General features: G+C 42.6%; 1 protein-coding gene across 1 annotated transcript; it reads left to right on the top strand.

Annotated features, from left to right (window-relative positions):
* The first annotated feature begins 7769 nt into the window (after positions 1-7769).
* Positions 7770-9732, top strand: LOC119282173 (putative B3 domain-containing protein Os03g0621600). Its single transcript, XM_037562491.1, has 5 exons — positions 7770-7838; positions 8021-8157; positions 8386-8833; positions 8912-9099; positions 9475-9732. Exons 2-5 carry the CDS (start codon positions 8041-8043, stop codon positions 9730-9732), a joined length of 1011 nt encoding a protein of 336 aa, XP_037418388.1. The 5' UTR covers positions 7770-7838; positions 8021-8040.
* Positions 9733-15468: the final 5736 nt, after the last annotated feature.

The raw sequence follows: 15468 nt of genomic DNA, 5'->3' as shown, positions 1-15468 counted from the left end.
AAAATGGTAGTATAGTCATTGCGCACAACATATAGCATACCCGCCCGCCCATATACGCCCTACCCTGTCGCCGTATGCCTGCCCGCGTTCCTGTACATCCGTGTTTGCACGCAGAAAAAACCCAGGCGTGTGCCCTGCCCCCACCCCCATTCGAAACCCTAGTGTCGATAGTTGTTCTAGTCGTCGCATTCCTCTCTGGCAGTCGCCCTCAACGTCGCAATGGCGCCATGGTCGCCGCCCAAAAGTCACGCCGCGCATGCCATGCCGCCGCGCGCAGGCAAAACGCTAGTGGCTATCATCGTTGCAGCTGCCTCATTCCTTTCCTGGCAGTCACCGGCGAACGAGCAAATAGCGACGCAATCGCCGTTACCCTCATGACGTGATTCTTAAGGAGTTGCTCCCCATTTCTACCTATTCTCTCAACATGCACACTATCCACATCATCACCATGCCACATCATCAATACAAAATAGGAGCAACCCACTAACTCATTTCTCTAAACATGCAGCCCTCCCACCTCACCAAGCTGCCACATCATCATTTATTTTGATAATAAATTTTTTACCCATCACAGAATATTATTCTGGCATGTCAGCAACGAGCGGTTCAAAGCATATGGGTCCAATAATGTTCACCCCTTCCTCTGCTCCCCCCTATTCATCTTCTGGGGTTCCACTTAGGAAACTGATCGAAAAGGTATTGATGGATTCCATTCAGCTTCTTAGTCTAGGGCAGTAATTTTTTGTGTAATGGTTCCCTTCATTTCCCACAGTATATAAATCACCACAATCGCCACTCAAACTCACCCTCGAGTCCTCACATCTTACGATTCCCTTTTACGTCCTTGGCCTTCCTGTTTGGATCCCTCAAGTGGCTGATGGGTCGGTCGGATGGTGTGTTACCCGGCGATCGCAGCTTCTGGCGTCATCTAAATATTTTCCAGAGCTTATACAAAACCGCATGAGAAAAGATCCCATCAAGTACTAGTACTCAGTCTCTGCTACATCCGCCGGTACAAAGTAGTTTTGCAGTAAAGCCTGATTGCACGAGCCATTATCATTAAGTAATTCCGAGACAAAACGAATTCTGCACCTTCATTGAGACGTGATGGGTTTATAGGAGTAGGGACGCGGAATCCAACTATCTCGCCAAACTCGAATACTCTGTCCGTTACCCACCCGCCAGATGAGTCCTTTCTTCAAAAGATCAAGACCATAACTAATGGCATGCCAGGAAGATGACGCGTTGCCTGAAAAAACGGTGTCCTCAAGATTACCATCCGGGTAGTATCTAGCCTTTAAAACTTGTGCACACAAACTATCCGTTTTAGAGATCAAACTCCAAGCTAGTCGAGCTAGCAAAGCTTGGTTAAAAATACGGAAGTCTCGAAAACCAGCACCTCCTTTACTTTTTGGCTGCAACAAATCGTCCCATGCTCGCCAATGCACTTTCCGTTTACCCTTTTCAGCACCCCAATAAAACCCTCTCACCATCCTAGTAAGTTCATCACACACTGAAAAGGGAACCTTAAATACGCCCATAATATATGTGGGCAAAGCCTGAGCAACAGACTTAATGAGAGTCTCTCTCCTGGCCTGAGCAAGATGTCCATCTCCCCACTGAATCAACCGTTTTGTCAAAGCTTATTTGAAGGTTTTGGAACAGACCTTTAGACATGCGACCATTCGGAGTAGGAAGGCCAAGATACTTCTCTTCAAAGACTAAGCTAGTCACATTGAGCACCTGTCTAACTTCCTCCTGATTAACAAAAGGACAAGCAGGACCAAATAATATCGAACACTTGTCAAAATTCAAACTTTGACCTGTAGCATTGCCATAAATATCCAAAGCCATTTTAACTTTTTCAGCCTGGCCACGTGAGGCCTCAAAAAATAGCAATGTATCATCAGCAAACAGTAGGTGTGAAATACCAGGGGCTCTTCTACACACCTTCACCGGAGAAATATCACCCGCAGCCACATAATGCTTTAGAATTGCTGACCAGCCATCAGCCACAAAAAGGAACAAGAAGGGAGAGAGAGGATCACCCTGCCGAAGCCCACGCGACGCTGCAAATGAATCCAAGAGGGTCCCATTAAGTTTGACAGAATACCTCACCGATGTGACACAAGACATAATCCAGTCTACCCATCGTTGAGAGAAACCCAGCTTTTGCATCACCTGCTCCAAGAACTTCCAGTCCACCCTACCATACGCCTTAGAGAGATCAAGCTTGTATGCACAGAAACCTTTCGTTGGGTCCTTTTCTTGTTTGATGTGATGAATGCATTCGAAGGCCACCAGTGCATTGTCAGTGATCATACGTCCAGGAATAAACGCACTTTGCTCCGAAGAGACAATATCATCAAGGAGAGGCCTTAGACGGTTCACAAGACACTTAGATATAACTTTATAAACGACATTACAAAGACTTATTGGCCTGTAATGCGTCAAACATGTAGGGTTAGGAATTTTAGGAATAAGTACAATAGAGGTAGAATTTACCCCTGCCGGCATGAGTCCTGTAGCAAAAAAATCCTTGACTCCTGAAATAACGCTGTCCTTCAGGGTGTCCCAATTGCGCTCAAAAAATCTCGCCGGTAAACCATCTGGCCCAGGTGCTTTCAAAGGACCAATCTGGAAAAGCGCATCCGTGATCTCCTTATCACCAAAGGGAGGGCAAAGAACTTAGCCTCAAGCAGCTCAATAACCAAGGACGCATCAAGTGTAGGATCAGCCGTGAAAACACCTTGGAAATACTCATTCGCCAAGGCCGCCATATCATCAAAATTTGTATGGACTACTCCAATACTATCTGTAAGCTCCGTGATTTTATTTTTGCATGCTCGCCAAACAGCTTTACTTTGAAAATATTTTGTGTTTCTATCCCCCTCTTTCAGCCACATAATTCTTGACCTCTAAGACACATCATCTCCTCCTGGTAAATCAACTCATTCATCTTATCAGTTATGCTTCTTATTTTTTGTCTATCTGCGTTCATACTCATGAGCTCTTCCAGTTGTGATTGTGACTTAGCTAGTTCCCTTGAGATGTTGCCGAATTTTTTATTACTCCACGTGCTAAGGGTGGCTGGCGTCTTGCTTAGAGCAGATTGAAGCTTTTCCAAATTGTCAACGTCACCAACGGAGTCCCATGCCTCTTTGATCACATTCGGTAGCGCCGAATCCCTTTCCCAGAAAACCTCATAACGCCTACACTTCGGTCCCAGCTGACCCGAATCTGGCGCACCTTTCAATACCAATGCAACATGGTCGGAACAAGGCGAAACAACATGTTGTACAGAATAAAGAGGGAACAAATTACGCCTTGGCATGGGGTCCTGACAAATACGGTATGTTTACAGTAAAAAGTGCTTATCAACTAGGCTTTGATGAAGCGCACAGGGGGTCAGCAACAGGTTCCAGCTACAGACCAGACGGACGTCGTTCTTGCTGGCAACTAATCTGGTCATCGGATGTTCCCCCAACAGTTCGCAACTTTGCATGGCGAGTTGCTACTGATTCATTGCCAACCTGGAAGAATAAATATGTTCGTGGAATTGAGACTAGCGAACTTTGTCCTATATGTGCCACTGAAACTGAAGATAGTTTTCATGCCCTTTGCCGCTGCACCTTTTCACGTGTACTATGGGATACAATGGCTGGAGTTTGGACATTGCCAAGTATTTCTATGATGCTCAATACTGGGAAAGAGTGGCTTCTACATGCGTTAGAACCTCTTCCAGAAATTGAACGTTCTATGCTTCTCATGCTGTTATGGCGGGCTTGGCATATCCGGAATGAGGTGGTACATAATAAACCTCCACCGCCCATGGAAGCTTCTAGTCGTTTCTTGGTGAGTTACCTTGACTCCCTTATTGGCATTAAGTCAGATCTCTCTCCAGATAAAAGCATGGGAAAATCAATCATCACATATGATACAGACACCAATAGACCGCATGCGTTCATAACTATTGTACCTACATGGAGAGCTCCAATTGTTGGCTGGGTAAATTTATGTACTGATGGCTCATTTGCGGACGATGGTTCAGCAGGTGCCGGTATGGTTTTGAGAGATGATAAAGGTGCTATTATTTTCTCGTCATGCAGGCAACTTTTCTCTTGTTGTGAATCCCTCGAAGCTGAACTATGTGCGTATATGGAGGGTCTGTCATTGGCTATCCAGAGAACTGAGCTTCCAGTTGCAATCGAGATGGACTCCCTTATTGCAGTGAAGATGATCCAGGCAAAAGAGGTGGATAGATCAATCTATGCATCGCTTATCAAGGAGATTAGATATCTTATGTTTATTCGTGAATCATGACATCATGTATTACTCATATCGTTCGTAGCCAAAATAAGGTTAGTGATAGTTTAGCTAAGTTTGCTCGTTTAAAAGGTAGAACCATGACTTGGATTGGTTCTGGGCCTTTGGTTGCACGGAATTAGCTACGATTGACTGTATGAACTTCTCGAGTTGAGTAATACATTTTCACCCGCAAAAAGAAAAAAAAAGTAGTACTCACTCGGCTCTCTCTCCACTGTAGAGTCAGCGGGATGGATCGGAGGAACTAGCTAGCATCAACCAGGCAAAGGTACTCATGGAGGTGGAGAACGAGCAAGGCCGGAGGCTCTCAGCTCACGTCTCTTCTCTCCACTGTAGCACGCGCATGTCTCTTCTCTCTGCACACCTCATATTACATAGGCAGTACCAGATCTGAATTGTTTGCTGTCTCAGATGATTTATTCAGAAGTTCGGATGTCTCTCTATCCTTCAGGTCTCGGGCCGGCCGTCTGCACAATCGCGGAGTCCTGGTTCTTTCATTCCTTTTGTGTGAAACTGAGAGTTTCCATTCCCATGATGTAACTAGGAAATTTCGTATGATTTCTGTAGATCATATGGATTTTAGGTGGCTAATTCTTTTAGGTCCAAGTCTCTGCTTGGAACTGAGAGTTGTACTGGTTTCTGAAGCTTATGTTGTACTGGTCTTCTCAGCTCTTTTAGGATCACTACATATTTTTTGTGAGGGATTCACATGGCTAAATGTTAACCATATCTATTGCAGCATTTGAGGACAAATTCTGCATCGTACTTTACTGATTTTATGACCAGTTCAGATATCAACATGAATTTTCTTTATTTATGTATGGTCATATATCATGTAGTCTCAAATTCTGAAGGCCTTTTAAGGCAGTGTCTCCATTAATCTTATATGATGTCTATTAATCTTTTTGGACACACTCAATCGCTCTGGTTTCCTCCTGATGTATTTTGTTTCTATGGTTGACACTGAAGCAGGCTAAATTTAAGAGTCGGTTAACAAGTTTATTAAGTGAGGATGTATCTTCACCTTTTGAGATTCAAAATAGAGATATTCCTGCTTGAACAGGAGCGTCGTCGGTAATGAAAATTATGTCTTCGCTCTGCTCTTTCTATACGTACAAATGAACTCAGCTATGCATCACATATACTTCAGTTATGAATTATCTTATCATAAACGTGTATTTAATATCGCAATGTCCCTGGTTGTTTCAGAATAAAATAGGTGTTGTTCATCGTGGTCCTGAAATACACAGTTTATCTATATAATTATTGTGATTGACTGAAATATTTGATTGTTGATATATAGCTAAACTCATGTTGATCTCTATTTTTTTTTCTTTTGAATCATGTTGTTTTGACATGTCTATTTTAGTGTTCACTTTAGATCTTACGGTGTGCTACCCATATGAAAAAATAGATCTAAAGATATTATCATCATCGTCCTTATATAAATAGTTCATACGGGACAAGCATGTTTCCATCTATTATTACAGATTTATTTTGCCTCCTATGTGGGTTATCAATCGTTTTCTATAATACGATATGGGAACACTTCTTCTACATTCTTCAGTCATTTTCATGAAAGAGACCACGAAGTTATTGAATTAAAACAATGTTTCTTTCTATATGCAAGTGGGAAGTGCAGTTTAGTGGATCAACGAACCCATAAATCTGTCGGGGAATATGTACATATATTTCGGACTCAATATTAACAAATTGTCAACATTTACCTCATTTCCACACCTTTGTGCAACAATGCTTCTTGTAAAAGAAGGAACACCTACACCTGACGTGTTCCGTTCTATCTTTTTCCTGCTTTCCTTCTTTTTCTTTTCTCTTTTCTATTTTTTCTTGTTTATTTTTTATTGTAATGGTTTGTTCATTTTTTTAGTTTTTTACTTTTGCTAAATTGAATCAGCTTTTTTTCAAAACCGATTTTTTTTCCAAAATTACTGAACTTGTTTTCAAAATTCATGTAATTATTTAAAATAGATGACTTCTTTTGAAAGTTGACAATTTTTAAAAAAAATTATGAACCTTTTTCAAATCAAACAAACTTTTTTCAAAATCAATGATTCTTTTAAAATTGATGAACATTCTTTAAAATTGAACAAAATTTATTCAAAACCTATGAACTTTTTCCAAAACCACTGAGCTTTTTAAAATTTAAGTTTTTCCAAATAATTCCAAAATCTTAGAGATATAGTATAAATAGTGCATCCACAGTAGTTCTTATATTCTTTTGCGCTGTTTTCAGTCAATGCAATTGAGTAGCCTGAGTGGTTAGCAAGACTTGTATGGGAGTCCAATGGTGCGAGTTTGAATCTTGTATAAGCTAATTGTTTTGCGGTTTTTTTCCATGCTGTAATTTCGCTGCGTTCGCGTTTTATGGGCCGGCCCAACTGAGCACCCAAAAGGAGGTCCCCTTGTTCGATGATTATGGTTGTGCCTCAGTTTGTCTTATCGTGTGTATGGCCCAACAAGATTCACGGCCCAATAACACATGACAAATTGATTTCTAGCTGGTTTACTTTGGTCCCACAATTTTTTTAGCGATCAACTCTATACATATCTATATCAACATAAAAAGACCCGAAGAGGCAGATCCAACCAAAAATCGGCTATCAAATAAGGTCAATCCAATGAAATGGACCGCTCCAATGTGAGTGATAGTTGGTGCTCGGCCCAGCGCGTTTTTACCAAAAAAAAACTACTTTGTTTTATTTGTGAAAAAATGCCAACTCTTGGTGTGTTCCGCATGTCAATACAAACCGAAAATTAAGACGAAATAGTGTGGGCACCAGGTTTCAAACCTGGAACTCCTTTGTGGACGACAATTCACGGGACGATTCTTCAACGACAGCCGATCCAATGGTCATCCTGTACATAGCGGACATGATGAAAGACTCCGGCGACACGTCGTCCATAAATCATCTGTACACTATCGTCCGTATAGCATTCCTCTTTCAACCACGGCCACCTACACACGTTGATGTCTGAAATGAATAATTACCTCTTAATATATTAGAACAAAGGCGCGAACTGAAATGAACTGCATTCTGTGCGGCGCATTTTGCACTCGTCGTTTTTTATATAAATCTGTAGAGAGTATTTAAATTATAATCCCAGAAATAAAAATAACTTTCAAATATTCGCGTGTTATAAATATTGTACTTACAAATGAAATAACTTACTACGCAACCTCAAAACTTGTTCATTTATTATTTTAAAATATTCAAATATTTAACATAAAATTTCTGAATTATAAAAGGATACCCACACGCAACCTCATCTGGTCACCCCCTCATGCACTCTCCCCAAGGCATCCCTCCCTTGTCAAGTCTTGTCGCCTCTTACAGGCACTCTCCCCAAGGCATCTAGAAGTCGGAGAGGCGCTGGATCATCTACTTGCCTAATCTCTGATGTATGGCTTTCTCCACTCTTCAGAACGTCCTCCAGTCTCCCTCCCTCCCTGTCTCTCTCTCTCTCTCTCTCTGAATCTCCGATAATCACTGGTATGATTCAACTTTTATCTCCCTCCCTCTGAAATACTGCAAGCCCTATAAAATAGAGAAGCTCTTTGTTTTACCTTCTCCCTGTTAGCTCCAATTTTCTCTATTTCCCGAAATGTTTTCTTCAACTTTGAGTTGTTACATTTTTACCTAAAATATTTATTCACGATTCGTTTTTGTTGTAGATCCATTCCGTGGTTAGGAGATGAGCAAGCCATGGAAGAAACGCAAGGAGCTGGATGAACATCGCTACTGGAACCACACAGGCGAGCAAGATAAGCATTTCTTCAAGGTTATGATTGGCGACTTCCATGAGAGAATGGTAATTTTCATTGGCTATTTTCAGTTCGACTCTGTTCTGGCCTCCTAGGGTACTTTTATTTTCAAGTGGATTATGTTCTAGCTTTCTATGGAAGCAAAAAGGGAACCTCTTGGAGTGAAACTGTATTACTTAATTCGGTCAGATCTGGGCAACTCTGTTTCACATCTGAAATATAGCAGAAAGTTTCAGTGTCTCCTGACATAGTGTGCTTCACCTTGTTTCCTACAGGTCATACCAGATAGGTTTGTCCAACATTTCAGGGGGCAAACAGGACGAACTATTAAGCTAGCATCACGCCATGGTTACACTTTTGATGTTCAGATTACCAAGAATTTGGAGAAACTAGTCCTTGATTCGGGATGGAAGGCGTTTGCTCGTGCCCATAACTTGAGAACGGGGGACTTTCTTGTGTTCAAGTATGATGGCCACTCTCAACTGAAGGTTTTGATCTTTGGGCCGAGCGGTTGCGAGAAAATTCAAGCGTGCAATCTCAAGAAAAATGCTGCTCCTGGTAAAGACTGGTGGGGAAACACTGCTGGCATTGTAAACACTTGTCATGATCTTCCCATGAAATTTCCACAAAGTGGAAGACAGATTAGGCCAAGCAAGGATACCTCAAGGCAGGGGAATGATATCATCAATGTCAGCTCGTCGAGCTCTGCTTCAGATTCAGCAGGTTATAATTCACAATGTCAAACCTGCCATATATTATGCCCCATAGAACTTCATATATGACTTTATTTTCTTTGTTTAGGAGGTATTTCATCTTCAGAAGATGATGATTTCCTGCCAGGTTGTATCCTCGCAAATGGCACCCTCTTGAATCTAAATCGGGTGCAGAAGAAGCAACTTAAAGAAAAAATCCGAGCTATGAATTCCGAAATCCCCATTTATGGGTGTGTCATAAGGAAGAGCAGTATTTACGGAACACTGCATGCCCTTGTGAGTTACTCTCTCCGTTCCGATTTACTCACCGTGGTTTTAGTTCAAATTTGAACTCAAACCACAACGAGTAAATCGGAACGGTGGGAGTAAAATCTCTGTTGTCAAACGGATACTGTACGTTAGTTGTGCTGCCTTTGGCAAGCTGGCTCAATTTACAGGTGATATGCTGCTCAATTTTATAGGTTAGCAACCCCAGTAAACTCTTATCGCTACGCCTTTCATGTAAGCTGGGTGTTACAACTTTAGTTTACTTTTTTAATGAACATTGATACTAGACTACAAAATGTTAGTATCATGGACGTGTAGATAGTCCACTACACCATGCTATTTGCTCGAATTAGCAATACTAAAGATCATTTCTCCCTTTATCAGGAAATATCAAGAAAATATGCTGAAGTATACCTTCCATTTGAGGAACAAATGCTGACCCTTCAGCATCATGGCAAGAAGTGGGAGGTGCGGTGTCGTGTTAAGAAAAGCAAAGCCAAAAGGCTTTTGAGAGGGTGGAAGCATTTTGCGCGTGACAACAACTTGAAGCTGGGAGATGTCTGCCTCTTTGAGCTACTGAGGAACAAGAAGAAGTATGTGATGAATGTCCATATCATTCGCAAATCCCTTTACAAGAGGTGAAGTTTGGCATACTTCCTACCATTGGTACTAACTTTTGATATGGTGAATTACTGCATCAAGCATTGTTGTAAACCAAGAATTGTTTGCCAAAACATTGTGGGTATCAGCAATTCCCTGGAATAATTTAGTAGTTATGAGCTCAAAACTAATTATGTTTGGTCTGCAATCCATTGCATCATCTCTCTATCTCACTGTACTCTCTCGCCAGGAAATGTGCATCTGAAGAAAAGCTGGCCACATGATTCAAGAAACAGAAGTAGCAAAAGGAGTTTCGGGTAAGGCCGGAAGAGTGGAGCCCTGACAATATACTGAAGAAAGAGCTCGGAGTTCATAATAAAGTTCAAGTCCAGTTAGTTTCAGCTGCCTTTTGTGTTATCATGGATGTAATACTCTTAAGACCTTATGTTTACCTTATGTTTAAGTGGATGAAGTGTAATGGCAGATAGGACAATATTATGTTTAGAGGTTATTGCGTGGATGTACTGCGGGTTATGTCAGGGCAGAGTTACATTATGGCCAGTTGCTCACTTTTGCTGTTGGTTGCAGTGCCTAGGATATACCTGGGTATCGTACCGAAAAAGGCTTTCGCCCCGCTTTATATATAAAGCAAACCGCCACAGAGCACACATACAAGCACTAGTCCCCAACACACACACACACACACACACACACACACACACACACACACACACCAAGTCGCACAACAAGAGGTACAAAAGGTTCTGCTGACGGCACAACTCAACAAGCCCAAAAAAACAAAAAAAAGAAAGGCCGGCGGCCGGAGAAGGCCGGCCTCTAATCAGGCTCCGGCGGAGGCGGAGATGGCGGCGGCGACAAGCGGACAACCATGGAGACGAGGTCGGCGATGAAGGCAGAGATGGCGTCTCGATCCTGGGGGCGGCTAAGCGGCCGCCAGACCAGACAATTTGAAGAGAGCGTCAGTAGCCCGTCGAAGTGGAATGCGTTGAATCATAAGTTTATTGCGGATCGTCCAGAGGGTCCAAGCGAGGGCTCCAATATCAAGCCACCTAATGTGGCGAGAAGGCAGGGGGGGAGTTCTGGAGTTCGGCGAATAGGTCGAGGAAGTTGGTGTGACACCAGTTACCACCAACCACCTCTCTAAAGCAGCTCCAAACAAATTGAGCGGACACGCAAGAGAAGAAGATGGTGATTCGAGTCTTCGGGGACACCGCAGAGGGGGCAGAGGCCAGATCCGGGGCCGTTGCGCTTGCGGACCTCCACCCCAGACAGGGTCCGCCCGCGAATCCATTGCCACATGAAGATCCGAATCTTCAGCGGCAGGCGGATGGACCACACCGTCGTAAGGGGAGGAGGAGTGGAGGAGGGGGCAATGGCCTGGTAAAGGGACTTGGTGGAGAATTGGCCCGAAGGCTCAAGATGCCACCGAACCAGGTCAGGACCAGGGTCAACCACATGCTCGTGAAGGACGATGCAGTCGAGCAGCTCATGCCACGCGGCAGAGTCCCCAGGCCCAAATGGCCTACGGAAGGTGAGGCGCCCTAAGTCAGTAAGGGCCCTCTCAACCGAGATCTGAGGGTCAACGGCGATGGAGAAGAGATCGGGGAAGCGCGCGACGAAGGGGGTGTCACCAGCCCAACGGTCGAACTAGAACAGGGTCGCATACCCAGATCCAACCGAAATGGATGTCCCAATACGAAGAACCGGGAGCAGCTAGATGACAGATTGCCAAAACTGGAGCCGCCAGATCTCTGACAGAAGGCAAGGGGTTGCCCACGCAACCTGGGTATCGTATTGTGTGTACTATAGATATTTTCCTGAATAGGGACTGGAAAATCCTAAATTCGAATATTAGAAGGATTAATTCTGATAAAAAGCGGACTGCAATATCTAACAAGAATGGGGAAATAGGCTGTGCTGTCCTTTATCTTCAAGAAACAAAAAGAGATTTCTTTGATCAGAGATACCTAAAAAACTTCTGTCTTAGAAGGCTAATAAGTTTGAATATCTTCCCTCTGTCTAGAATGATAATATATTCATAAGGGAAAATATTTCAAGAATTTTCCCTGTCTATTTTATTTACTTCAGTCCACAATGGTGATTCCTGGATATTAACCAATGTTTATAGCCACTGTCAGCAAGAAAAAATTCATTGATTGGTTTCAAAGCATTACAATACCAGATGATCATAACTGAATCATATTGGGAGGATTAGATATCCTGAAAATAGGAACAAAGAAGGGACGGTGGGACACACAGGATATGATGCTCTTTAGTGAAGCCATCAGTCACTTGGATTTGGTAGAGATTCCTTTAAAAGGAAGAAACTATACATGGAGCAAGATGCAAGATATTTCTCTTCTTTAGAGTTTGGAATGGGTTTTTTTTCATAGAAGCTTGGACCCTTTCATACCCCAATAATTTGGCTATCTCCCTAGCCAAGACCATTTCTGATCACACTCCATGTATCATACAAGTAGCATTCAGCGAAAGGCAAGAATTGGAGACAGGCTAATCTCCATTCTCCATAATGGAGAGTCAGGGGCTATCTTGTTTTTTGCTATTTTACCTTAGAAAATATAGTAGGTCTTAATCGAATGCAATAGGTCCTATGAGGTACAATATGTTTATTATGTGGTAATGTGTTACAGTTGATAATGAGGAGTACTTGTGATTACGACTAGTGATCAATTTGCTATGTGATGTCATTGATGAAAATGATGATCTTGAGGAGGTATTATATGACAATAATGTATTATGATGATAAGTTGTTAATGATATGATGATGATGATATTATTATATCATTCGGTGAAAGAACCACGGATTAGTTTCAAGTGGATGGACATCCACTTGAAACTAGTTCACGGTTCTTTCATCCCATGATGTAATAACTCATTATGATGTAAAACAATCTCTAAATTCCTGTTGTATGAAAACTTGTGTAAAGGTGTATGAATACAACATGAAATAAAAAAGAAATAAAATATTAAATAATAGTAGTAGCGCGGGAAAGGAGAAGCGCTACTACTAATTAATAGTAGCGCTGTTCTGAAGAAGCGCTACTACTAAGTCAATTTAGCAGTAGCGTGGGTCTAGGCGCGCTATTGCTAATCATTAGCTATAGCGCCTTATCAGTAGCGCTCCTCCCCGCGCTACTGATAGGCCTAAAACCCGCGCTGCTGCTAGGCTTTTCCCTAGTAGTGATGGGCAGAGAGGAGGGGGAGCACGTGATTGTGAGGGAGGGGCAGGTTGGAGGAGAGATGGTGGCCACCAGTCTCGTCCTCCCATCGCGACGTGGGATCGCACGCGTAGACACTGAGGACCAGACCTTTCCTTTTTTGCAAGGGGGGCTAGAACTTTCCAAATCTAGCAGGTTGCCAGGGATCCTTACCCAGCACTCAGTTGCTGCCTAGACGTGTCCCTAAAAAAATTACTTGTAGCAAATTCACAATGATACAAACCAAGAGCCATCTTTCCTAGGTCGCTGCTTATTACTCCACCTATTAACAATGTTACCTTCTTCCTCAACAAACAAGTTTTTCATCTTCAAAACATGAATTACGATTGGAACGAACAATCATAAGTTTGGTTTGTTCCAGCCTGCTGCAATACATAAACCTTACCAAAGTTTTATATTCACCACCAAATTTTCAAACCAAACCTGTTGGGAACCGATTTGCCTTTGCCTCAACAGTGATGTGCCAGAGACATCATTAATGACACGCACACCACTAATGTAATTTTGATGCATAAAAAATAGCAACCACAACAACTTTTTTAGCCAAGTGTAAATTTTTTGGGTGTTGTCGTGGTAATATTTGGCTCAAAATGCTGTCACAACAGCAAAAGTTGGCCAAAAAAATGTTGCCATGGCAGTACAAATGAGCACTTCTACTCATTTATGTTGTCTTTGCCTTAGCAGTGATGTGCCAAATTTTGAAACCAAACCTGTTGGGAACCAATTTGCCTTTGCCTTAGCAGTGATGTGCCAAAGACATCATTGATGGCAGACACGCCACTAATGTGATTTTGATGCATAAAAAATAACTACCACAATAACTTTTTTTAGCCAAGTGTTAATTTCTTGTGGTTGTTGTGCCACCATTTGGCTCAAAATGGTGTCACAATGGCAAAAGTTAGCCAACAAATGTTGCCATCGCAGCAAAATCGGCACTTCGGTTCATTTCTGATGTCACAATGACATTTTTTAGTTTAACAGTAACAGTAATATCATATAACATCCAAATTTGTAAATACCTTTAAGTGTAAGACTTCAACAAAACAGTAATAACATATAAGATGGTCAATAAAATACTAACACAGTATGACTGGTACATATAGCATGCCTACTAACGCTACAAGAAAAAAATACATCCGTGACATTTTGACCCGAACAAAAATATTTTCAGTCAAACTTCATGATGATAAGACTTACGGAAACATGTACCATTATGGATGTGGTGGGCACCTACTTCCATGACAAAACATTATGATAGAAAATAAAATTTTCATCATCGGCGGGTTGGCACCGCACCTGGATGACGTAAAAAATCATGATAGAAGTGAGGACGAGAATTTTTCTTGGATTTGTCCTCCTCGCATGGTATACGGTGGGTGGTCAGTACCAAATGATGCAGGGGTAGTTTGCGTGATCTCGTACAAGCACGTGTGCGAGCGAGCCTTCGCATTACTCAACCCGAGCGTTCAATGCTCGTACATTTATCTTTCAAGGATGGGTTCACGCTCGTACATGAGCAGTAGTTGCAGGCTCGTTGTCGTGGATATAATCTTGACAATACTATGGGGATATGGACGCAGAGGCAATCGTATCTAGCAAATGGTGAGGTTGGGAGCACGTTCAAAGATTTATACAGGTTTGGGCCTTCTGCGGTGGAGGTAATACTCTACTCCTGTGATGCTCTTTCCTCTTGGCGTAGGGTACAATGTGAGTATGTTCAACCTTCAGCCTGGGGCTTCCCTAGTGGCTTATATAGAGTGCGCCAGGTAGGGATACATAATGAGATGGTATTAATGATATTCATGTCCTTAGGTGTGGCTGACTGTTTCATGGCACTTACTACTAGTAACTGATGTATTTAACTAGATTATTCCATTGTTGGGTAACTGCCACCATTATGACATCATGGCCGAGAGGAATGCTAGGTAGCCGTTGACTAATGGCATAGCCGACTGCTCCCTTTTTCTCTGACCGAGTGCATGATAGTTGTTAGTCGGGTGGCCTGGTATCCGACTATTAGGACTTAACAAGGTCTCAAGCCACCATCCTTTTCTCTAATGGACCAATGATGAGCCCCTTGGCCCATTATCTTCTGGAGCGTACTTATACAAGTCTTAGGCCTTCGATGGGCCAATCATATACTTGGCTCTACCCCGTATTTGTAACCCCGGCAGTAGCCCCCGAGTCGGTCGAGGTCTCGCTAGGAATGCCTAGTTGCTTTCTTGATCCAACAAGACATCTGACTGGTCGACGAGCCTGAGATCTAACTAAGAGACCTTGGGGGACTCAGTTTATTCTTGCGCTCGGAGGGTGCAAAGGATGAGCAACTAGGAAGAAGACTCGGTGATACCAGTTTTATATCTCTTATGGAGAGGATAGCTCGCGACCCGACTGCAGGCGTATCATCAAATTCCGAGCGGTTGTCTATGGCGTCTAGGCTTGATTGGATCAAGCATTCCTAGTAAATATCCTACGGAAGCATTACATACCCTAAATAGAAGAAGAGAAACAACACAAC

Source organism: Triticum dicoccoides, chromosome 3B (assembly GCF_002162155.2).
Source record: "Triticum dicoccoides isolate Atlit2015 ecotype Zavitan chromosome 3B, WEW_v2.0, whole genome shotgun sequence".
Classification (NCBI taxonomy): domain Eukaryota; kingdom Viridiplantae; phylum Streptophyta; class Magnoliopsida; order Poales; family Poaceae; genus Triticum; species Triticum dicoccoides.
The sequence above is the reverse complement of the archived record's forward strand: the minus strand, read 5'-3'. Positions and strand labels throughout refer to the sequence as shown.